Source organism: Bos mutus, chromosome 25 (genome assembly GCF_027580195.1).
Source record: "Bos mutus isolate GX-2022 chromosome 25, NWIPB_WYAK_1.1, whole genome shotgun sequence".
In the NCBI taxonomy this organism is placed as follows: domain Eukaryota; kingdom Metazoa; phylum Chordata; class Mammalia; order Artiodactyla; family Bovidae; genus Bos; species Bos mutus.
In genome coordinates, this window is record NC_091641.1 from 11,624,258 (window position 1) to 11,649,417 (window position 25,160).

The 25,160-nt window shown below is 36.6% G+C and overlaps 1 protein-coding gene across 1 annotated transcript in view; it reads left to right on the plus strand.

Annotated features, from left to right (window-relative positions):
- The window catches only part of AUTS2 (activator of transcription and developmental regulator AUTS2), a 1,212,191-nt gene that overhangs the window by 529,716 nt on the left and 657,315 nt on the right, over positions 1 to 25,160 (plus strand). Inside the window, 1 exon segment of the mRNA XM_070363017.1 lies at positions 8,170 to 8,205. Within this exon segment, the coding sequence (XP_070219118.1) occupies positions 8,170 to 8,205 (36 nt within the window).

Below are 25,160 nucleotides of genomic sequence, written 5' to 3' on the forward strand. Positions count from 1 at the left end.
ACAGAATTTTGTAACTGAGGAAGTTGTCAAAAGTCTTGAGATAAACTTACTTAAAGACTTAACACATAGAACAAAACCTCAAATTTTGAAGTGATCATGGGCATTTGTTACAAACAGATCAAGTTTTAATAGCTAGTTTGCTGTTTATTATCCATATGACCTTGAGCAAAAAATTTGATCTTTCCAAGCCTTGGTTTCTTATTCTGCGAAATGGGGGTCATTTCATCTACCATGTAAGGTTTCTTTTAAAAATTACCTGGTACCATGTGTTTGAATTACTTTAACAGTTCTTGGCACATTCACTGTGCTCAAAAATATTTATTCCCTTCTTTTACATCAGGTTTATACTTAACCGTAGGAGCCTTTTCTAAACTTTCTGATTTGAATTCCCTTGTAGCTGGCAGTTCCACAACACCTGCTTGTCTCAATCGTGACAAACACCATTTTCCTCTCAAATAAAATCCTCCTTATACTCTGTTTTCTCAAACCTGAACTCTTTTATTTCCCTATCTCCATACTGGGTCTCAGAGCTATTACCTTCAAACTTGAACTGTTTTCCTTCCTCTTCCTGTTTAACGTAGTCACTCTATTTCTGAGGAAGCATTTGGCTATGATCATCTTCACCTTTACATGACTGATGTTCAAATGCCCTTATCATTTCTTACATAGATGATTACCGTGATTACTGTGATTACTGTGGCCTCCCAATGATAGAATCTGACCCAGCTCTGTTTTCTTTGCCCTGTTACTCTACAAAGCTTCCACAGTTGTTGTTTTTTAAAAATATTTATTTACTTACTTTCTTTATTGGTTGCACCAGATCTTGGTTTTGGCATGCAAAGTCTTAGTCATTCATGTGGGATCTAGTTCCCTAATCAGGGATCGAACTTGAGCCCCCTGCGTTGAGAACATGGAGTCCCAGCCACTGGACTGGATAAGTCCCAACAGTTGTTTTTCTGAGAGTCAGAACTCACTATTAAACCATCTTGTTTAAGATCCTGCAGACGAAGTCCCACACTCCTGAGGCTATTAGCAGAATCTTCCACCAGGATGTATGAAGCTACCTCTTCATCTTCCCTTTCTTCCTCTACTTCCCTGTGGTTTATACCTTCTACTTGTTTCTTCTGGAGTACTCTTTTTTTTTTTTTTTTTCTTCTTCTGTAGCCCAATTTCACTTCTAGCAGACTCTTCCTGCCACCACCCTGTGGAAATAAACTCCTTTAATGCTTTATTCAGATAACTACATGGATGTGACTAATCTATCTCTGAAAGAATTTGGGGTCAAGATTTTAATTGTGAAAAGGCAGACAAATATTTCATACTTTTAAAATGTTCAAGATGTTAAAAGAATTGAAACATTTCAAGTTAGGTCAAAGGGGAATTCTCGTAACTATTATGTAATACAGTTCTCTAATCTTATTGCTCTGTAGCTCTTTAGTTCATTTAATACCACAGTTGATGCATTTTTTCTGCTGCTTTTTGAGATGTCCCTTCTCATATCTCGAATCTCCCAGGTTTCGGGGTTTTTAATGGTTTGTCTAGCCCACTGTCCCAACACCCATCCATCTGTGCAAGCATCTGTCCTAGCCTCCTTTCTTCCCACCCAGCACCCAAACTTTATTGCCAGGTTTACTAGTTACTATTAAGGAAGAAACGGTCACAGTCCACACCATCAATGAACTTCCCTGTATTTAAGTAGAAAATCTAATCCAGACCTGTTACACACTCTTGGTATTCTGTTTCTCCTTTCTTTTCTTTTTCTATTTTTGCCATATTTTCATTTTCCCTACCATTTTGTTTATGTCTTTTGCATTTCCTGTATCGTATTTTTCTGTGTTTTCTTGGATACACCAGTGTTTCGATTGTCCAGGAATATTTATCTAATACCTTCTAAGTGTCAGGTGTAGTTCTGGACACTTGAGGTTGAGTGGGGAACAAGATGAAACCTTTGGCTTCATGAAGCTTCTACTCTATTGAGGAAGGCAAACAGCAAACCTGAGAGCAAACGATAGCATTATTTTTGATGTAATACATTTTACGAAGTAAACAAAGCAGTAGTGGGGGGTGTGGCAGAGTGTTGCCACTTTAACTGGAGTAATTGAATTAGTCCTTTTTGTTTGGTGATGTTTAAACTGAAGCCTGAATGATGAAAGGGGGGAAGAATATTGAGGCAAGATAAGTGACAAGATCATGGCCTTGACTCAGGGGTAAGCCTGACATGTTTAAATGTGAGGGGTGGGGCAGGCCTTTGTGGCTAGAGCAGAGGGAATGAATACAGGAGCTGATCACATGATATTTTCTAGTTCATAGTAAGGCGGCTATAGACTCTCTTGGTTTCCTGGGCAACTGTATGCATAATCTCAAACCAGGAAACTTAAAACAATAAATTTATTATTATCTTGTAGTTTTTAAGGCTAGAGGTCCAGCATTAAGTATTGGCAGGGCCATGATTTCTCTGAAGTCTCAGAAAGGAGTCCTTCCTTTGCTCTACTGGCTTCTGGTTGCTTCTTAAAATCCTTGATGATACTTGGCTTATAACCACCTCACTTTAATGTGTGCCTCTATTCACATGGCCTTTTACTCTATTTGTAGCTCTGTACATCTGATTTCCTTATAAGGAGAGCAGTCATTGGATTTAGGTTCCACCTAAATCCAGTATGACCTCAACTTAATTGCACCTGCAAAGTCCCTGTTTCCAAACAAGTTCATTTATATCAGTCAGGGTTCTCAAGAGAAACAGAGTCATAAAATGTATAGACTTGAACAGTTATGGAGGTTCACAAGTCTCAAAATGTACAGTCAGCAAGCTGGGGACCTAGGAGAGCTGATGGTTAGTTCCAGTCTGAGCCCCAAAGTCTGAGAACCAGAAAGACTGGAGGGCTTGACACCCCAGAAAAGTCTGTGTGTCAGTCTGTCTGAGCCTGAAAGTGGGGGGGGGGAAACTGTTTCACTTTGAAGGCTGAGTCAAGGGAATTCCCTCTTAATTTGAGTACAGCCATCCCTTATGTTCTATTAAACAGATTGGATGAGGCCCACTTACATTATGCTTTACTTACAGTATGCTTTACTCATCCTGTTAGTTTAAATGTTAAACTCATCCAAAAACACCCTCAGAGTAACACCCAGACTAACATTTGAGCAGATATCTGGTTACCCAGTGGCACAATGAAGTCAATGCATAAAATTAACCCTCACAATCACATTCTTAGGTTCCAAGAAGGCCCTGTAATTTTAGGGGACACTATTTAACCTACCATATAAGTTAATATTTAAAAAGCCTCTCAAAGGTGTTAGAAGGAATGTTGTAATTTTTATTTTAAAATGTTTACTTTTCCTTTTATGTGAATAACTGCAGATAAAAATGAGAGCAAGAATGAAATTAGGGGGAAAAGCCCGAAGGCTGCTGAATAGAGATGAGAGCTGGTAACAACTTGAAATGGATTGTAACAGGTTGAAAATTGAATTTGGAAGTGACCGTTTCCACCCGTGATGTTTTTTCAAGTTGTGCCCACGTTTTTACTTCCACTAGTGGTTCATTTCTCTACTTATATATATTTTTCATCTTTATAAGTTATCAGTAATCTTTATCTCCAAGGCACATTTCTTAAGATTAAAATTTTAGGTTCTTTTAATTGTCATTGTTTTCTAAAACACTACAGAAAACAAATGAACTCGTCTTGTGACCTTTGTAAGAAATATACTTGGCCATGTGATTCTTAGCATGATCCTTCTACTTTTCACTCCCAAGAAGAAAAAGTATAACATGAGGGTGGATAGGCAGGGATGTCAGACACGCATGATAATTTGGAAGAATTTTAAAATACTGTTTTTAAATTAGCCCTAGGGTCAGAGCTTACATTTTCCTCTGGGGTGAAGCACACATCCATCACATGCTTAGGGAGCCGTAATAGTAGCCATGGCCTCTCTGTGTAGATCTCTAATGAAAGGAGTACATCTATTTTGGATGGATAACCGATTTTTGAAATCCCTTGTTCTAGGTAAGATGTTAAAACAGAAATTTTAACTTCATGGGTTTAATGAGTAGCTTCAATAATAGCTTAGTGACAGAGATGGAAAGCAAGTCAGGTGGGGGGCAATGAGAGGAGTAGAATGAGCATGCATTCAATGACTGTCTGCTGGCGGACTTGAGTGTCAACAGCAGCATCCTCCTTCCTGGAAAATGTCTTTCAGCGACGCGCCCCATTACTGTGTCTGCGGCCCGCGCAGCTCGGAGACCGAGGCACAGTGTGTTTGTAAGAAAGCTCCTCTTTACAACTTAATGAGTTCGAGGTAGGTGATTTGCGGAGATTGCTGCAACAGTGGTCAAATCTGGGAAAAAACAAAAAAACAAATGCAAAGACCATGTTAAACAGGAGATAGCTTATAATGAGCCTGGAAATCACATATCCGATAGCCAACTGTCTGGAATTTCTTCATACTCTTGTCTTCTCGTGGAAACCACTAAATACTTTTTCTAACTCTGTTTTCTCAGTCCCTCTATACCTCTCATTTCTATGTAATACACAGAAAATATGAATGAATTGGCAACTCTATCACTTAAAGAAATAAGAATTTCTTAAAGAAATAAGCCTTTTTCATTATTCAACAAACATATTTGCCTAAACATGTGTATATGATTGACTTCAAATGCTTTTAAATTCAAGGATGCTTTTATTTATTGAATTAAAAAAACTTAGTTTTTCAAGCCTCATTTTGACTTATACCCTTTTTTAGATTCTGTGGCCACTTTTGCTATATAGTTTGGACAATGTATGCAATCTCTGTCCAAGCAACAAAAATGGAAGCCCCTTTCCTCTCATTATAAATTGGGGAAGCATAGAAAGTTAAAATTCAACTTGATTTCATCAAATGGTTCAGTGGTCAGGACATCATCACCTATCTGCTTTCCTGAGCCCTTTCTTCATGCTGTCTGTCTCCTGTAACATGAGAAAACAATAATAATTCCTAGATGCACATTTGTAAACAAATAGCTATAGAAACATAAAACATTTCTAACAGTAAAAAAGCTATTTTTAAATACTTATTTCATTTTTATAGGATAATCTGGGACTTTCCTGGTGGCTCAGGTGGTAAAGAATCTGCCTGCAATCCCTGGGTTGGGAAGATCCCCTGGAGAAGGGAATGGCAACCCACTCTTGCCTGGAAAATCCCATGGACAGAGGAGTCTGGTGGGGCCACATTCCTTGGCGTCACAAAGAGTTGGACACAACTGAGCTACTAACACAATAATGTAGCATAATCTATTGTTGCCCATGGTTTAAGTTGTTCATGGAATTTGTGACTTGGAAAATGTTAAAACTATCAAATATTTTCAGCTTTTAAATATATACTTAGATTAAGTATAAATGACAGAGACTTTTCTGGATTTTTGGTTAGCAAGGCCTGAGGCATGTGGTATGTGACCTGAGTGTCAGTGAAACCCTGCTTCTCTGCCCTGTGGCTGGTCTCAAAACTTCTGTTATACCTCTGTCTGATGGTGAAGGACCAGGAGTAGCATCCCACTGAACACAGGGCCTTAGCAGATTCTTGGGCTTATAGAACTGGACCAAGGAGAAATCACTTTATTTCAGAAACGTTTCTGTTCAAGTTTTCCAGCAATGATTGAAGGGAGCTGGCAATCGGCCAAGAAAAATATAGTGGAGAAAGGAGTTAGAGGGGAGGAAATGTCAACGCCATGGACATTTGGCAAAGTAGATTAGAAGAGTTTTTCTACGAACTTTTCTGCTAGGTCCAGAAATTATAGCTGAATGCCACACACACACACACACACAAAATGGTGAGTTCAAATGTGGGTAGCCTCTGACTCTCTAGTTCTATATGCTTTCTAGCAAAAGTTGAAACTCCAGTGGGCCTTTAACGTACATGAGGATCTTGGGTCTGTTCCTTCATGTGTCTGTCTGTGCTCGTGCGTGCATGCATGCGTGTGTATGTGAGGGGGGTGTTGTAAGGCAGGGTTCTTAAATGCTTTGTTGCATTATGTTAATTCCTCGGCAGTGCAATCAAATTCATGTCGTAATTAAAGCTGTCAGTTGGAAGGCAAGCCAATCGCCACGAAAACACAGCATAACAAATGAAGTGAAATGATTCTGCGTGTAGCTATACAATGCTTCACCAGGCATGAAATTAAATAAGTAATTTGATGTTGACATCAGAAATTGAAATGATACCCACTGTTCCCTCATTCAGTCAGACCTGCATAAACAATAGCCAGAACAAATATGCACAACAAAGCTCTCTTCTCCACCCAGCTCCCTGAGTAATGTACAATATATATGCAAAATGAGTATAACAGAGCTTCCCGGGACCTGAAGGATGTCATTTTCTTGGTATACAATAAGATGATATGTATGTGGGGGTGGGGAGGTGGGCTTGAAGGGGTCCTTCTGCTTCTTGGATAAAAAATACATTTGCAGAAAGGGGGGGGAAACACTGAAATAAACAAATCCCATGCTCTCTCTGAGTAATTCATTCTAAAATGAGTTTGCCTCCCAGGGGCACAACTCCAGGCTGGTGGAGATCTAACTTGGCTTTTGCCTTCCTGTGTTCTGCCATGGGTGGGGGAGTAGGGGTGGTGGGTGCTGAAAACAGGTGATGCCATCACATGGCTAATCATTGCTCTGAGGAGCTGTCTCCATGACTACTGTTGCTCTCCCTACGTACCGTTTATAGGAGCACAAATGCAGCAAGGTTTTTGAAAATCCAGTGTCCAGGATCACATATCTAGGTTCTTTATTCCCCCAAGCCTGTCTGGAACACTGAGGGGAAGAAAGTTTTGCTCCAGGTGCTGAATTTAGGAATGCCCTGGAGCTCAATGTCCTTGTTTGATACAGATGCTCTTTGTACTTACAGCACCATTATTTCCTTTTCAAAACTGATATAAAATCAAGAATCATATCTATCTTTGGAGATATGATTTTTGGAGATGTTAAGTTCACCTGAGTCCCATCCCCATACAGTCTAAGCATTCATCGATTTATACATACATTAATTCAACTAATACTTACCAAATGCCTCCTATGTGCAAGGCATTGAGCTAAGTGCTAGGGAAACCAGGATGAGTCAAGCAGAGGGTACATGCTACCTGTGGTTTGCAGAGCAGGGACCAGGCATTTAGGTAGAACAGTTAGAGGTTACCCAAGTAACTGTTGCATCACCGTGGAAGTCCGTTCCCTGTAGGTGGAAGGTGTAACAACCGGCCCAAGCCTGGCAGGGAGAGGCCTTGCTGGTACAAGGATTCCTTGCTGAGACCTGAGGAGTGTCTCAGTGTTAGCGTTCTTTTTGTTTCAAGCTTATCTGGGGCCTCTCTCGTTCATAAAGAGGACACTGCAAATTAAAGAATTTGTAATGAGAGGTTTTAGGGGGAAAAAACAACACAGACAAGTTTAAAATTCAAACCAAGTTCTTTTTTGGGTCTCTTTCCCCTATGAAGTGATGGCCCAGGTACGTCTCAGCATCACTGTTTTTTAGTTCCCTTTGTGTGAGAACTGTGGAAGCCTAAACTGATAACTTTGGTGACTAAAACCTTTAGAAGAATGGTGCTTTTCACCACTTCCCTTTACCCACACATTCTTTGCATTTTAGTCTACTAATTATGTTTACAAAATGTCTCAGTTTTGAAAAGCGCTCTGTGTGTACTAACTGGTGCCTTGAGGGAATAAGCTGGCAAGTAGGTCACACACTGGAAAAGTCATCCAAACCCACTGGGCTTTTTATTTTCAAGTCAGTCTGGGCTCTTTCCTCTTGCCTGCCCCTTTGCGGCCACAAAACTGAGTAGCTTGAGACCAGGGCATTGAATGTCAGCAAGTCAGGGAGGCAGGCTGATGCGTGTCTGTTTAGTCTCAGTGCAGGGCGAAATGCCATCATTAATTCATTACCCAGCTGCCTGTCAAATAAATTGGCAATTACGTCCACCGCAGAAGCTTGGAATTCAGTAAATAGCACGTTAGCATCTCTGAGTTGTTGAGAGATGTAAAGGGGAAAATTAAGCAACACGGTGTTTGTATCAGTAGCAGATGACAAGGGGCCGCGTATACAGGCGATGTGGTGTCGTGATGAAAAGCCTGCGAAGAACTGGTAATGAGCTGTGTGGATTGGAACGTGTTAAAAACCATTGCTGATTTTCCACTTTGTTTTTATGCTTTCTTGCAGAGTTCAGCTCCTTCCAGCTTGGGAACAGGCTACTTCGTAAGTTTTATCTCAACTTCCACATGTGTGCCTCGCGCTGGCATTCATTTTCTTGTGTAATATATACTCATTAGGATGTGAAAAAACGTCCAAGAAATTCCCTCTCAGTCCTGAAGAGCAGACTGATGTCCATCTTTTAACTGAGAGTTGTTTTATTTTTAAAATACATCACCTGCTGGGCACTAGGGTTCACAAGTCAGTCTCAAAAATGTGTCTGGTTCCTAGCACCCAGCACGTTTGCCCCTCACCTGGCAGAGTAAGGAGATACAGGGAATCCTGCTTGACCTGTGCCACCTTTCCTGAAAAATTGGTTTTTTAGTGAGAAGTGTCAAGTGGAAGTGGTCAAGTGGAAGATGGAATTCAATTTATGCAATGAGGTATACATGTTCTTTAAGATCCCTTGAAGAACTGCCCCACTTATGCAATGAATTGCCATATTTTAATTTTTTTGAGAGGTGACTGTATGCTTTCCCTCACAGTCTGAGTAGGTGGCCTTTAGATTTTTTTCCCATCAATCATCAAACTTGTCATTTTATTGACTATAGGTGTATTATTTAATTTTAAGACCTTATTATCTGTCCTTTGGGAAGTGTGTGGATGGTGATACACCTCAGGGCTTAGCCCAATATTTCTCATTCATGAAGAAATTGTCACTTCCATTCCTCTTATCTATAGCTAAATTATCCTTCTTGGATCCAGTAATGCTTTTCAAAATATAAATAAATAAGAATTACACATAAACGTTATTTACACAGTGGGATAACATGCCCATGTAGACATTTGTTGTGATATTTAAAGGAATTTGAAGGAATCTTATTTATGTTCTGAGTGATGAACACAGATACTCTAATATCTGCTCAGCATTTTCAGGGAAAATAATGAAATCATGAAAATAAAGTGGAAAATGGTTACTGATTCTGTTGTGTTGCCTTTAAATTTCTCCCCCCTAAAATGCTAATTACTTTGGCTTTCTTCTGCCCACACATTTCTCTCCTTACATTTACATTAAATCCATGAAAACAAGCATCTTTTCATTGAATAATAAGTCTTTTCCAAGCTTAGATGAAGTGGCATTTATTAAATGTTGATTTTTTTTTTTCTGGTCTTAGCCTATGATACAAAGAGAAAGGGTTGATGATTTCTTGTTACCTGCTTCATACAGTCAGCACACTTATCCTTACTCCTTATTGTGGTTGAATATTCATGCTTATAGAAACAAGCAGGATGCTGAAACAAGATCCTGCTTCAGCAGCCGAAATAACAGAAGTAGTCCCATCTGCCATCTCTTCACACCAGGTTGGATGTGGGTTGAGATGCTGGAAGTAAAATCTGGAGCCTGCCAATGTTTATTCTCTATCCAAAAGCTAAATCCCCCCTCTTTACTTTCTTCAGCAGAAGGAGGCCAATGCCACTGACTCAGCCTCTGATTACTTCCAGACTGAGCATTATATAAAAATATATATATATATATATATATATATTGTCAGTGTCAGAAGAGCACTCTGAAAGAAGAAAATCACCTCTAAAAGTACTGAGAATTTTATTATGCTTTTGGTCACTTACTTTTCTAATTCCAGGAATGTTTATTTTAATTGTGTAACAATAGGTTCTTATGAATCAAAAGTCTTTTGCAATTATAAATCTCAAATACTTTTTACACTTACACAGAGCTGGATGAGTATAAAAGGTTTTTTTACGTACTTTAGAAAAATTATTCTTAATATTACTTTGCTTATATATAAAAATCTGTAGTATTATTAGCTTACATCGAGGAGATACATACCAGATGTAAGTTCAGCTCTCAACTATGACAAAAATGTTCTACATAGAATGTGTTTCCAATAATGGGATTATTATGTTATGAAAGTGCAAAATCCATTGTTATTATTGCCAAGTCCTCATCAAAAAGCATCTTCTGTTTCAGTTTCTATCTCAGCAATATCACATGTAATATTTAATTTCAGGTACTAACTGAAGCATTGGTGAGTTTCACACTTCTAAGTGGAGATAGTATATTTACAATTTTTAGTGATTTCATGCCAATGTATTCTTTGCACTGTTCTTTATGATCTATGATGTCATAATGACCTTTACCTAAGTCTGTAGTGAAGGCTCAGCATCAGGTAAGTGGAATGATGATATTTCGACTTTATCCTTAATCCTCTTCAGCATCACTTTGAAGTGTGGGGAGAAGCAGATTACCTGCAGAGTCAATGAGCTATTAATGCAATTGAACCATAGTGTGAATCCTAGTATAAGAAAACTGAAGGCACTCACCTCTTCAGTTTAACAACGTGAAAATGTTTTCTTAAATACTCTCCCCTTGCCCCAACATTACTCTAACTTCAGAATCTTCTTTGATTTAGACTGTATGCCCCTGTAGAACTTTTAGTGAACTAAGGTAGAATGCCGATCATCGTGTATGCTAATAAAATAGATGCCCACATAACTGTATGCACTTGCAGGTATATATGTACACATGTGTGTGTGTGTACCTTACCCACAGCCAGTATGTTTTACTTTCTTTCGGTTCTTTTCATTAAACAGTAGTAGTAACTTAAAGGCTTTGAAGAATAGACTTTTGTTTCTGATGAAATTGTATTTGTTTATACCTCCTTGGTTTTGTGTTTCATAGATGTCTGCTTAGGTCTGTCACTTTTCCAATCCATTTATAAGCTGAAGATTCGAGAAATGAGAACAGCAGCTAAAATCAGTATTTACATAAGCATATTGCAAAGAATTCTTAAAGTAGACAAAATAGAGAAGGATTGGAACAAACTTTTCACATTTTTGGGAGCTTATGAATAATGTGGGTGTTATACACACAGAGAGACATACATATATATTCATTACATACTCATGCTCAGCTCATATTCTAAATATAAATGGAAGTATAGACTAGTTGGAATATATTTGCTTTTTTATTTTTTTGGCAAGAGTACCAAAACTTGTTGGAGTGTGTAGGATTTTCTTTAAAAAAAAAAAAAAACCCATTAATGCAATGAACACATTTTTCTTTTCAATTTAAATGTTTTGGCCTATATTTTCTTCTTTTACATGTATTTGAAGTTTTATTATGCATAGCATATAATTAAGAACTTAGAGACAGTACGATATAAAGACTACTTGTATGACCTTGGATGAATTCTTTCTTGTCTCTGAGTCTGTTTCCTCATCTTTACCTACCTAAGAGAGTTGTGAATATTAAATGAGGTAAGATATTTAATGCACACAGAGCAGCTCTCAATAATAGGAAATAATACATGTTTTCTTCTGTGATCCCCACTGTATAGTGTGATGGAATAAATGTGGCCTCATTAAGTGGTTGTGAAATGTTGTGATGGAGATGTACCACTGGAAATTCACAATAAAAAGTAAACATTGTAATTTGTAACTGTAGGAGAGGAATATTTTGTTCTCATTGCATACTTTCTTGGGAGGCTAGGGTTTTGTGTTTGGTCAGCTGTATACCAGTTTACTGTATATACAAACATAAAATTCCTTCCCTGTCATTCTCTTTGCTCATGATGAGGTCAGAATGAACTATTCTGTAGGCCATCCACATATTGGGTGTTTTAATTTGTCCGTTAAAGTTATTTGTTGATTTTTTTCCCCTCAGACCTGAGACATTTAAAGACTGCTGATAGCTCTTTGGGTTGGGCTGAGAGTAGGAAGGAGATGGCTTATAAGGAGACTTGAACTTGGCTTAGTGAACTGTTACATTAAAATTAGAAAGGTGTCAAACCAAGATTTTATGACTGTGACACTTCTTTTACTTGGGATAGAAGTCTCAGGAAATAAGAGATTCCTTTTTAGGAACATAATGAGTTTGGAAGTTAGAGTACATAGTTAGAAATTTAATTATCTTCAATGATAGTTTAAAAGAGGTGGCCAAAATAACATGAAAAACAAAACATTGCCACCCAAATTTAAATTTACATTAAACCAGTAATTCCCTGTAATAACTTCAGTATGTCCTAAAAAGGCAACTGTGGCCTTATCACAAAATGTCTTTGAGATGTAACTGTTCGTGTATTCAATAATATCCCTAAATGACCCCTAATAGTTACCCAGTAATTCACCTAAGTACGTTTGAAATAGCCTCAGAGATTCTCTGTATCCAAAGTGAGTACAAGTTCACTAAAGTGGTTAATTATGGGATATGTAATATAAAAATTTAATGAATATATTATTCTGATTATAATAATAAAAGCCTTGGAACCTATCAGTCACCTTAAAATCTAGGACATTGCTAATGATTTTGGAGCTGTATGTGTACTATGCAGAAACACTGAGCAAATGAAATCAGTTGTCCTTCGGAATGGTATATTTGCCACCGTTTTGAGCTGTAACCTTTAAAATACTACCCTGAACTATATTTGCCTCCTAGAAAGTAACAAAACTAGAATCTACACTTAAGTATTGTGTTTTGTTAAGATTGGGAACCACAGGACTATTTATACTGGAGGGTTGCTTTATAGCTGTGCTCTGACAGATTCTTCAACAGAGTCACCAATAAACTCTAATTTCAAGGGACTTAGACTAAAATTGTAATTCTGTTTTCTATTTCCCACTCTTACCTTTTTAAAATGTTTTTGATTGGTTTTTAACACTCTGACTTTCAGAGTGGGGTCTGTGAGCCATGAGCGGCATACTCTGATTAAGTGAACACTACAGTTTAAATTTGGGTGAGCAGACATTTCATTATTTGTAGAATCTGTGAGTGAGATGACTCTTCTTGCTCACCCTGTGGAAACTGTCTTCTGTGTCCACGCTAGTTTTACCTTCCTTGTGAAGTACAAGGTAATCAAAAAATTTGGTGAATAAAATAAACAGAAAGGATGAGTTGGTGTCTCCAGTTGCCACCAATCCCATAATATTCTCATTTTCTGAACTTTTCTGTGAGGGAATAGACTAAGTATTTTTAAACATCTACAGGAATCTTTGTGGTTGGCTGTTGCAAACTAATTACGGAGGTAGAATGAAAATTCAGGTACTCCTCCTGGATGTGGGAATGAGCCCTGAGCCTGGTCTCCTTGTCTTCTCACCTCCCTTCTCTGGCGCCTCAGATTTGGAGAAAGTAAATCACTTTAAAAAATATGATTTGAGAAAAGAAAATGATTTGAGGGGAAAAAAAGATTTTACCAGCCACTGGACTAGATAATTGCTAAAGGGCTTTTGGTTCTCTATATTCCAAGATCTGTAATTCTGTCTGCCCTGCATCTAAGTGTCTGCCCCAGGGATCAGCCCTTCCAATTGGCTTTGCTGCCTTTCTCTGCTGTCTTCTGAGACACAGGAGTGCAAGGCCATAGTCCCTTTACTGCTTAATGAACACCACTCTTCAGTTGAGCGACCAAGTCTGCCTTTCTTTGAAACTAACAATTGTGAACAGTATTTCTATATTTGCATTCTTTAGTTACATAAACGCATAGAAATAGGCTATAAGCTTATTCTGTCCCACAGCTAGTATATCCCTATTTGGTCATAGAGATGATGCGGTATAAAGCCTTTAGCAACGTAAGCAGAGTGCATTGACAGTCCCAGAGGGAACATACAGATCACTGTCATGGAATTCAGAAAGTAGCATTATTTATTTTTTTAAAATCTGTTTCCCAACATTGGCTTTAAGGGAGATTGTCTTATCCTTGTTGGGGATTTCCAAATTACAGAAATGTTGAATGAGTTGGTATGAGCAGTATAAACTAAACCATGGGCAGTGTGAAACCCCAAGGTTTAACTCTGACTACCCACACAACCTTTATTTTGATTGATTTAACTGATCTGGAGTTTCATGGACTATCAATCAGAAGAATCTTTCAGATCAAGGACTCATTCCTTTGTTTAACTGCTTTAAAAAATATTTTTCCTGAAATTGTAAATGAAATGCTTCCCAATCCATTGCATAAAGAACTTAGAGCTTGGTGAAATACCAAGAGTACCATTTGAAAAGAGGTTAAAAAACACAACTGGGGCTTGTTAAAAAGGAAAAGTGCTATTTTAACTCCAAGTGTCACATTTTCCTATAGTCAGCTCTAGCAGTAAACAAGAGTTATTGGAGGCTTAGATGGTTTGAGACACTTCACTTATCTCCTAGTACTTGACTTCAGAAGCCAAACATTTAAAATGCATTTTGCTCGTGCAAAAATGTTTATCCATTTAAAACACAATATCGTTTTAACAAAAGCGCCCTAGTGACAAGCTGTTTAGATACAGCACAGTTAATAAACTGTCAGGTCCAATACATGTATACTTGAAAAGACCAACACAGATACCCAAAGATTGGCGTTATAAATCACTGTTAACAAACCTAATTTGCTTACTAGGCTAATGAATGATCTCCAATCTTCTTGTTGTAATTAGCTTCACTAACAGTCATGTTAAAAGGACCTGCCTTATACTACATACACTATACGTGATTTCTTTTCTTTCATATTTTCAATATTTGGTTTATAGGGTGCAAACAAAACAAACAAAAAAGACTTTCAGTCTCTCTTGACCACTCCCTGGTAATAAATTTAGATTGTAGCTTGGAGTGGAAACCTTGCCAAAGGTGATGACTGTCTATTAGGGGCTTATAAACTGTAATGTACTCTTATATTTGCAATGGAGTGGTGAAGCCAGATAATTGCAGTGTTTCCTGTCTAAATGTGCTGCTGTGTGTAGTGGCCTCTGATTTTAAGGAGCCATTAAAAATGCAGCAAGGCATAACAGCTGTGGTTCCCAGTGTACTTCTAATATTTCATATGTTCATTGCATCTCATAAAATCTTGCCCAGACCAACAAATGACTGTAAGTACCACTGAAATGCTCCAGAAGGAAATTGGGGAGAATCTGAATGATTACAGAGACCAAGAAAGAACTCACTCAAGCCCATGGTGGGCCACATTTCTCAAATAACTCCCCAAAGTTCTCCATTTCCATTTTAGTTTCTATGGAAAACATTCACATTTTATCTCTTGCAAGATGCTCCTGTAAGTAACCTACTTTTGTGGGAAATAGTCCTGACTTTGCAGAGGGAAGGTAGGGCTGTATCCTGTGCAGAGAGAATCATAGTAAGTGAGCATCTCAATCCTAAACCCAAATGAGGCAAGAAATTTGGTTCCTTTAGAATTTATTTAAAATATATTTTAAAAATGACTTGGTAACAGTACTAACTCAGTGATATGACAACCTGACTTCTCTGAACAAAAGAAATGTTAATACATTCTGAGAGGCAAACAAAACTAGAGAATTCAGTGTTCTTTTAAGCAGATATTAAACATCATGACCAAATGAAACCGTTAAGCTCTGTTTGTACAGAGGCACAATATAGTTACAAGATATTTGCATCTGCTGCTGCTGCTGCTAAGTCGCTTCAGTCGTGTCTGACCCTGTGCGACCCCATGGACTGCAGCCCACCAGGCTCCTCCGTCCATGGATTTTCCAGGCAAGAGTACTGGAGTGGGGTGCCATTACCAATTTTCAATTTGTTAATTAAAATAGACCTATTGTTTTTATTTTATTTAGTCTGAGGGTTTCAAAACCTCTGGGTAAGAAGAGACTTCATAGACCCTGTGATATTATACAGTATTCGTCTTTGTTTGACTTACCTCACTTAGCATAATGCCTTCAATGTATATCCAGGCTGTCGTGAATTGCAGAATTTCCTTCTTTCTCATGTCTGAATAACAACATATACATTGAACATATATAAGAACATATGTTCTTATTCAGACATCATATCTTCTTTATCCATTTATCCGTTGTTTCTGTATCTTGGCTGTTGTGAATAATGCTGCACTGAATGTGAGTGTGCAGTTAGGAAGTCTGCTAGATCATATGGCAGTTTAATTTTTAATTTTGTGGTGAACTCCTTTTCTGTTTTTCACAATTGCCATACCAGTTTACATTTCCACTAACACCATATAAGTGTGTCTATTTTTGTCTCTCAGTTCTGTTGCACTAATCTGTCTGGATTTGTTTGTTTGTGGGGGGGTGGCCAATATCACAGTGTCTTGATTACTATAAACAAGTAATATTACTTGATACTTATAATTAAGTCTTGAAGTTGTGTTTTGTCAGTTCTTCAACTTTGTTTTCCTCCTTCAACATTTAAGTGGAAATTCTGGGTCTTTTGCCTCCCCATATAAACTTTAAAATCAGTTTGTCAATATCCAGAAAATGTCTTGCTGGTGTTTTGCTTGGAATTGCATTGAATCTATAGGTGAAGTTGGAAAGAAGTGATATCTTGACAGTATTGAATTTTCTTGTTCATGAACATGGAACATCTCTGGGCTTTTATTTGGTTCTTCTTTGATGTCTTTCATCAGAATTTTATAATAGTTTTCCTGATGTAAATCTTGTGTGTACTTTGTTATATTAATAACTAAATGTTTTACTTTGGGGGGTGCTCATGTAAGTGCTAGTATGTTTTAAAATTTAAACTCCACTTATTAATTGCCAGCCTATAGGAATGTAATTGAACTTTGTAATATTAACTTAGTTTCCTGAAACCTTACTCTTTCCACTTACTATTTCTAAAGGGAGCATTTAATATTTCCTTTGGATTTTTTACATAGGTGATTATTTCATGTGTGAATAAAGACATTTTTATTTCTTCCTTCCCAAACTGTTTACTTTTTCTTTTCTTTTCTGATCTTTTTGTATTAGCTAGGACATCTAGTTTGATGTTGAAAAGGAGTAATGAGAGGAAACATTCTTGCCTTGTTCCTCGTTTTTCAGAAAAGCATTGAGATTCTTATCAGTATGTATGATGTTTGCTGTGGATTTTTGGTAGATATGCTTTATCAAGGATAGAAGTTTCCTTTTATTCCCAGTGTGCTGACAGCTTTTTATCATTAATGAGTATTGATTTTGTCAAATGCTTGTTTTTTTTGTTTATTGATATGATCACATGATTTGTCTCCTTCAGTCTGCTGATGTGATAGATTACATTAATTAGTATTCAAATGTTTTTCTTGCTTTTCTGGCATACATCCTACTCATTTGTGATGTGTATTTCTTTTTATACATTGTTGGATATGATTTGATAATATTTTATTGAGGATTTTTGCATGTATGTTCATGAAAGATATTGATCTGTATTTTTTTTCTAATGTCTTTGTCCAGTTTTGATATTAAAATAATGCTGGCCTCATAGAATGAGTTATAAACTATTCTTTCTTCTTTTACCTTCTGAAAGACATTGTAGAGAATTGGTATAATTTCATACTTTAGTGTTTGATAGAATTCACCAGTAAACCCATCTGGTTCCGGTGCTTTCTGTTTGGAAGATAATTATTGATTCAAGTTATTTACTCAGGCTTATTCAGATTACTTATTTCTTCTTGAGTTATGACAGAAGTGTCTTTCAAGGAATTGTTCCATTTCATCCAAGTCATACTATTTGTGGCATAGAGTTCTTCATTATATTCATTATTATTTGCTTAATGTCCATAGGATCTGTAGTGATGTCTCCACTTTCATCCCAATGTTAATAAATTATGTCTCTTTTCTTTTTTCTTAGTTTGTCTGGATAGAGGATTATTGATTTTTTTGACCTTTTCAGATAACCAGCTTTTGGTTTTATTGATCTTCTCTATTGAGTTTCTGTTTTGAATTTCATTGATTTCTCCTCTAATTTGTATTAATTTTTTTTGTCTACTTAGGATTTAATTTGCTCTGATTTATCTAGTCTCCTTATGTGGAAGCATTGATTATTGATTTTAAAACAGTCTTTTGATATGTGGATTCATTGGTATAAAGTTTCTTTAGGACTGCTTTCACTGTATTCCACAAATTTGGATGTTATATTTTTATTTTCACTTAGTTGAAAATATTTATTTTGAGATTTCTCCTTTGACCCATGTGTTTTTTTATAAGTGTGGTATTTCCTGGGAAGGTTTTTGCTTTTCAAAAGTATCAGTTTCAACACCTTCACCTCAGCTAACCTAGAAACATTTGATTCGTAATAAGTTTCTCAAGAGATTTTTGAGGAGTCATCCTGACACATGTTCTTAGACTTTAGTTGTACATATGTATAATGTAATTTGAGAGACCTTTGCGGTTGTCGTTACCACCTGATTTAATTATAAACACATTTGTTTTAACATATTTTTGTCTGTATCTTTTCTTTTCTTGCTATAATATCACTTGTCCAAGAGTCATTTAAATATCTATTGAAATCTGACGTTTAACTGTACTTGATATTTTTTCTGCCACATAATTTCTTTGTCATACTTATGTGAAGACTCTCAAGTTTTGGGTAGGATAGTTTTATGTTTGTAGAGGGGAGGAAGAAGATTGCATGAGTTCTTGCTAAAATTACTTTTAGGGGTCCAGGTACTTCTCTATTCGAGAAAATTATCCAGTGAGATTTATGTATGATACGTTTGTTGTTGTTTAGTCACTACATTGTGTCCAACTCTTTGGTGACCCTGTGGACTGTAGCCTGCCTTGCTCTCTCCTCTGTCCATGGGATTTCTCAGGCAAGAATACTGGAGTGGGTTTCCTTCTCCAGGGGATCTTCCTGACCTAGGATCAAACCCTCGTCTCCTGCCTTGGTAGGAGAATTCTTTACCATTGAGCCACCTAGGAAGCCCTATAATACATTACATTTTTGTGAATAGAATCTGTATTTCTAACTCTGTCAGTTTGTATGTACAGAGGATTTCTTTAGGCAACAGACAGCTCATTTAATGTTTTTACTCCTGATTTTAGTCATTAGGCTAATTTTATTACATTTTAACTCCTTTTCCCATCATTCAGCAATAGTTTCACCCTTGGTTCATTTACTCTTTTGAAGTAATAGAATTATTTACATATTTTTCCTTTTCTCCTATTTTCTGCTCTCCAACCCGCCCCCACCCGCCATTTCATCCTGTAAGATGATAAAACTGCAAAACGTGAGCCTGAATAATAAAGGATTGCTTCACTGATTGCTAAACATTTATAATAGTGCTTTTAAGCTCATTCCAGGTCATTGTGCTGCCAATTAGTTTGATTACAAGCATTTAAGCTGTCACATACAAAGCTTTCTGCTTCTTAGGGTTTCAGCTTCAAATCTTGAAAAATGAGTGCTCTGTACTTCTCTGTGGACACAGCTCTCTTCTTATATTTTGGAAGAAACCTTTGCATCTAATAAAGATCACTCACAGATTCAGAGCATGAAATAATCTGATATGCAGTTTAGGATCAGTGATTCCATATTATTTAAAAATTTAAGACTTTGCATGTGAGCATATGTGTGAGTAAGTGACTATCAAAACTACCTCTTTATTTTCATTTTTGGATATAGTCCACATTTGCAAATCATTAAAACTTTAGACTCTAAACATGCCAAATGTGACTGATATTTTGTCTGAGAGAGTCAAGGAATTTCATAGAATTTAAACAAAAATTTCTAATGTGACACCCTTAACACAAGGAAAGAGTTGAAGAGTATTTGTAGATAGAAAATAGAATCTGAGAGTTTTTGTATGGTTGATTAGTTTGTTAAGAGATGATTTTTGAAACAGGTAAATCATGACTCTCATATATTATAAAATATACAAGTTTCAAAAATTTCATTTAATTAGTAATGAAGAAACTGGGTAGATATTATAACTTTCCCAATTCAAAAAACAGACAAAATTGTAGATGCAAAATATTGAAATGAATGTGAAAAAGAAAACAGAACTGGCTTGAGGGCGGTCAGTTGAGCCTTAATGTGACAAGACAGAATTTGCTTGATTGTAGATAAAAATTACTTTGCATTGCTGTTACATATCTATAATTTATAGAGATGGAAATTGGCTCTTATGAAATGAGAAAAACATAATTTTGAAGAGTTTACTGTAGACAATGCATAGTGTTCCCTTGAAGCACAAATCTTCCACTGTTTGATAAAAAAATAGTCTGAAGAAAGATTGATTTCATTAGATTTGGTGTGATTAAAGTTTTCTTTTGTTGGAAGATTTTGTCAGAGGTTCATACTGTACTTTTGGAAGTCTCTAATACTTGCTGTCTTGAGTCTGAAAAGTCAAACTTAGGAGACTTTCTCCACCACCTGCAGTACCTGTATATCTGAGTGAATTTCTTCTTATAGTTCCCTAAATATCCCACAGTGGCCCACCAGGAAGTCACATTTTTTACCTAGTTATAAGACTAGACCCTTTTTCTAGGAGGATTTTGTTAATAATGGTTCTGTAAGGTCAATCTTGATTCTTTAAACGTGTCCAATTATATCTGATTAAATAAGCATTATCCTAAAATATGGCATTCCACACAAGACCTTGGAATTTTTCTAGGCATATTCTGGTAAATAGGAAAGCCAGTTCTTATTGAATCTTTGCAAATAACTCATTTCATGGAAAGTAACAAGACTCAGAGTTTCTGAATTTTGAGAAGTCAGTGAGAATAAGATATCATTTAAAAATATTTTAGTTTATAAAGCAGAATCAACTAAATTGTTACGGAGTGTAGATAAATTTAAAAAAACATAAACAGAAAACAGGACATTAAAACAGTATCAACGATGTTTTAAACAAATTAAAAAAAAAAACTGATGAACCTTCATCACTTCATTCAGTCTTATATAATTCATTCTTGCTCCACTGGATCTTAGGTTATTAATCTTATGAATTTCTTTGCTTCTCAACTAAAACAAGCTCTGGAAATCCTGACTCAGCCCACTGATCTGCTCTTAAAGTTGTTAAAGTAATGACAGGAGAAGCCTGTCCTCGTGAGCCTCTCCCCTTTAGTCTCGGTTATTTATAATACCTCACACTCCAGTATTCTTGCCTTGAAAATCCCACGGACAGAGGAGCCTGGTGTGCTACTCTTCATGGGGTCGTAGAATAGTAGGACACAACTTAGCAACTAAACAAGAACTCTAGCGTAGCCTGTTGCTGGGTGCAGGGCTTAAAGGGAAACATCAAGGTGAAACAATAAACTATGTGTAAAATAACAGAGATGTAAATTAAGGCTGTGGTTAATTAAGCACATATAATTTCAAAAGTGGAAAATTTGATGAGAGTTCATAACAAGAATATTGTAACCAAGAAGAAAACTTAGTTGTTTCTGTGGCAAGCAAAGCAAACAAACAAGCAAAAAGGGCTCAGACAAAAGTATAACGAAACAACCTCTTAAAATTAAACAAACGTTGGTATGATTTTAACACATTTCTTTACTTTTCATATTCAAAGATTACGAACCAATGCAAATAAAATTCACTTTTCAAGTTTTGTCCTCATGACACTCTTTCATTTTCTGGAACAAACTGACACCTTACTTAAGGATTAATTTTATGGGTTCCATAAAGTCAGGATTAATTCTATAATATGACTAGTATGTTATTAATGTCCAGTGTGTTCGTTATCGCTAGTTAGAAATGAATGAGTAAATAAGCATTTAATGTATTTTCAGTTTTCAGTATGTGCACACATATACACAAACACAGCTACCCACACAAAATAAGCTGATTGAGGTCCTCTGTAAGTTTTGAGTGTTGAAAGTGTGTTTGGAAACCAAAAATCTTCAAAACCGCTACTTTAGGGCAAAAGTGTTCTTTTCCTTGAAAAATAGAGCACTTAGAATTTTAACATGCAAAGTTTTATATATATATATATTTTTAGAAGTCATTGTTCTTAATGTCAACCTTTTGTATTATAACTTTTAACTAAAGTAACTAACTTATTCACAGGAAAAAAAACTGAAGGGGTGGATAATTGCACACTGCCTGTCACATATTAGCATTTTAGCAAAGATCATGAATAAACATAACTAATTTTCTACAGCCATACACATCCCTTATACAATCTCCTAGCAAAAATGAACATGTTCATTAACTGAAGTATTCAGCCTCTCTGTAACTTATAAAAATAAAAACTGAAACCATATATATTTAAAAGTAGATTTAGTAATCAATATTTCAGTATTCATTCTTACATATGGCCTAGGTAAGTAATGAATATCCATTAAATTTAATATTAGTTTCAGGTTTTAAGTTACTTAAAGATCTCGGAAATTACGTTCAAACCAACAGACTGCAACATAATTACTGTTGAATGAAGTTCATTAGAATAATGATTCAGTTCAGTCAAATTAAGGTTTTTGTAATCCTGAACATAGAGGAAAAATAATGGTAGCTTATTTGAGCAGTACATCTGTATATATTTGGGAAGGACATGACAAGTAGAATTAAAATATGCACTTGTATTACACTTAACACTGATAAAACACTAAGAATACATAGCTGTTTTTTATTAAACCAAATTTTATTAAACTGATCTTGTTTGGCAGGTATTCACCTAAATTATATGAACTTAGATTCAGAAAATGTTTTTGAGTTTGTTTATGTAAGAATTATTTTTTAATCTACCCCATTTAAAGTATTTAAAGTATTAAAATTTAATTTCTTGCTTTCTGGTAATTTTAGAAATATTTAGTTTATGTAGGACCTTATTTATACTCAGTAGCCTGCCAGAACAGAACTCTTTTAATTTTAGAGACTTTATAAACTTCTTATTAATACCATATGGAGGTAGGAAAACATTACACACTTATACATATTAAAGCAGAGGCCTTTCTGAATTACAGATTTAGATCTACAGATAAAGAGCTTACTATTCCAATTCTAAGATTTTAGGTGTGTATAAAGAGCAAACATAGCAGCACACAGAAACCTCACTGATGGAAAATGCAAAGAGCCGTTCTCCTCCCGAGTGGATGTAAATTTCTTAGTTATTTGCACTCAAAGCAGATAAACAGACAAAGAAGACTAACAAGTTAGAATTTCTGTTGCTTCTCAAATGTTTTAAGTGATAGACATCTGCGTTTGAAGTTTGGCACCTTTCTACAGAATCTTTTCCGTGGTACAGTGTACATTTGTAGTTAGCATTGATAATTTAACAAATGTGCCTGCTTCTCTTTTAGTTTCTGTGGATATAGTAGCAGTAAATAAACCAAAGTCTCTGCCCTCTTGATATTTGTAGTTAATCAAATTAATTAATAATTTGCTGGATGATGGTAGGATATCTAAAGAAAAATACTTATGAAGATACTTGTGCTTTTAACCAATATAGAGTAAACAGGACTGAATCTACTATCCCATCAGAAAAAAAGATGACATAAAACAGAAGTTTGCAAGACACCGGGTTTACGGCAGTGAAGGACAGCGGTGCCTGAGAGACAGGAAATCTATGTGGTGATTTTATGACTGTCTCAACTTACTGTCTCAAGAGAATTTCAGACCTTCATGTGGGATTGGGAGATAGTTTTGAGATACCAGGTGGAGCCCAGCACACTTCTCTGCATTAGAAGATACTGAGAATCTAGAAAGAGCAAGGAAGCTAGAGTTCTAGGACTCAGGGCTAGCGAGAAGGAGTTGCAGAACCTCCAGAGGATTCCTTTCCATTATTAAGCAGACTCCTTTTCAGCTCATGCATGAATAGAAAGTGCTTGAGGCTGAGGAATGAATCATCCAAAAGAATTCGCAAGAACAGTGTCTGGCACTCACGTATAGGCAGTAATAGTGTCTGTTCCTACCAAGATGGGAAAACCTCCAGATTCATGGAGCATTGGTTCATGTACATAGTAAGGTCTTAACTTAGTATAATTAAACTGAGCATTGCTGCAGTCTCCCTTAACACATTTTTAAAATCAATATTTACCTTAGAGGTGAATTTTTTTTGTTGGAGTGTAATTGCATTACAATATTGTGGTAGTCTCTGCCGTGCAGCAACATGAATCAGTCATAATTTTATATATATCATTTCAGTTCAGTCATTCAGTCGTGTCCAACTCTTTGTGACCTCATGGACTGCAGCATGCCAGGCCTCCCTGTCCATCACCAACTCCCAGAGTTTCCTCAAACTCATGTCCATTGAGTCGATGATGCCATCCAACCATCTCATCCTCTGTTGTCCTGTTCTCCTCCTGCCTTCAATCTTTCCCAGCATCAGGGTCTTTTCCAATGAGTTGATTCTTCACATCAGGTGGGCAAAGTATTAGAGTTTCAGCTGCAACATCAGTCCTTCCAATGAAATTCAGGATTGATTTCCTTTAGGATGAACTGGTTGGACTCCTTGCAGTCCAAGGGACTCTCAAGTCTTCTCCAACACCACAGTTCAAAAGCATCAATTCTTTGGCTCTCAGCTTTCTTTATAGTCCAACTCTCACATCCATACATGACCACTGGAAAAACCATAGCCTTGACTAGACGGACCTTTGTTGGCAAAATAATGTCTCTGCTTTTTAATATGCTGTGTACGTTGGTCATAGCTTTTCTTCCAAGGAGTAAGCATCTTTTAATTTCATGACTACAGTTATCATCTGCAATGATTTTAGAGCCCCCCCAAAAATAAAGTCTGTCACTGTTTCCATTGTTTCCCCATCTATTGGCCATGAAGTGATGGGACCAGATGCCATGATCTTAGTTTTCTGAGTGTTGAGCTTTAAGCCAGCTTCTTCACTCTCCTCTTTCACTTTCATCAAGAGGCTCTTTACTTCTTCTTTGATTTCTGCCATAAGGGTGGTGTCATCTGCCTATCTGAGGTTATTGATATTTCTTCCAGCAATCTTGATTCAAGCTTGTGCTTCATCCAGCCCAACATTTCTCATGATGTACTCTGCATATAAGTTAAATAAGCAGGGTGATAATATACAGCCTTGACGTACTCCTTTTCTTGTTTGGAACCAGTCTGTTGTTCCATGTTCAGTTCTAACTGTTGCTTCCTGACCTGCATACAGATTTCTCAGGAGACAGGCCAGGTGGTCTGGTATTCCCATCTCTTTAAGAATTGTCCACAGTTTGTTATGATCCACACAGTCAAAGGGTTTGGCATAGTCAATAAAGCAGAGAGAGATGTTTTTCTGGAACTCTCTTTTTTGATAATCCAATGGATGTTGGCAATTTGATCCCTGGTTCCTCTGCCTTTCTAAAACCAGCTTGAACATCTGGAAGTTTGTGGTTCACGTACTGTTGAAGCCTGGTTGGA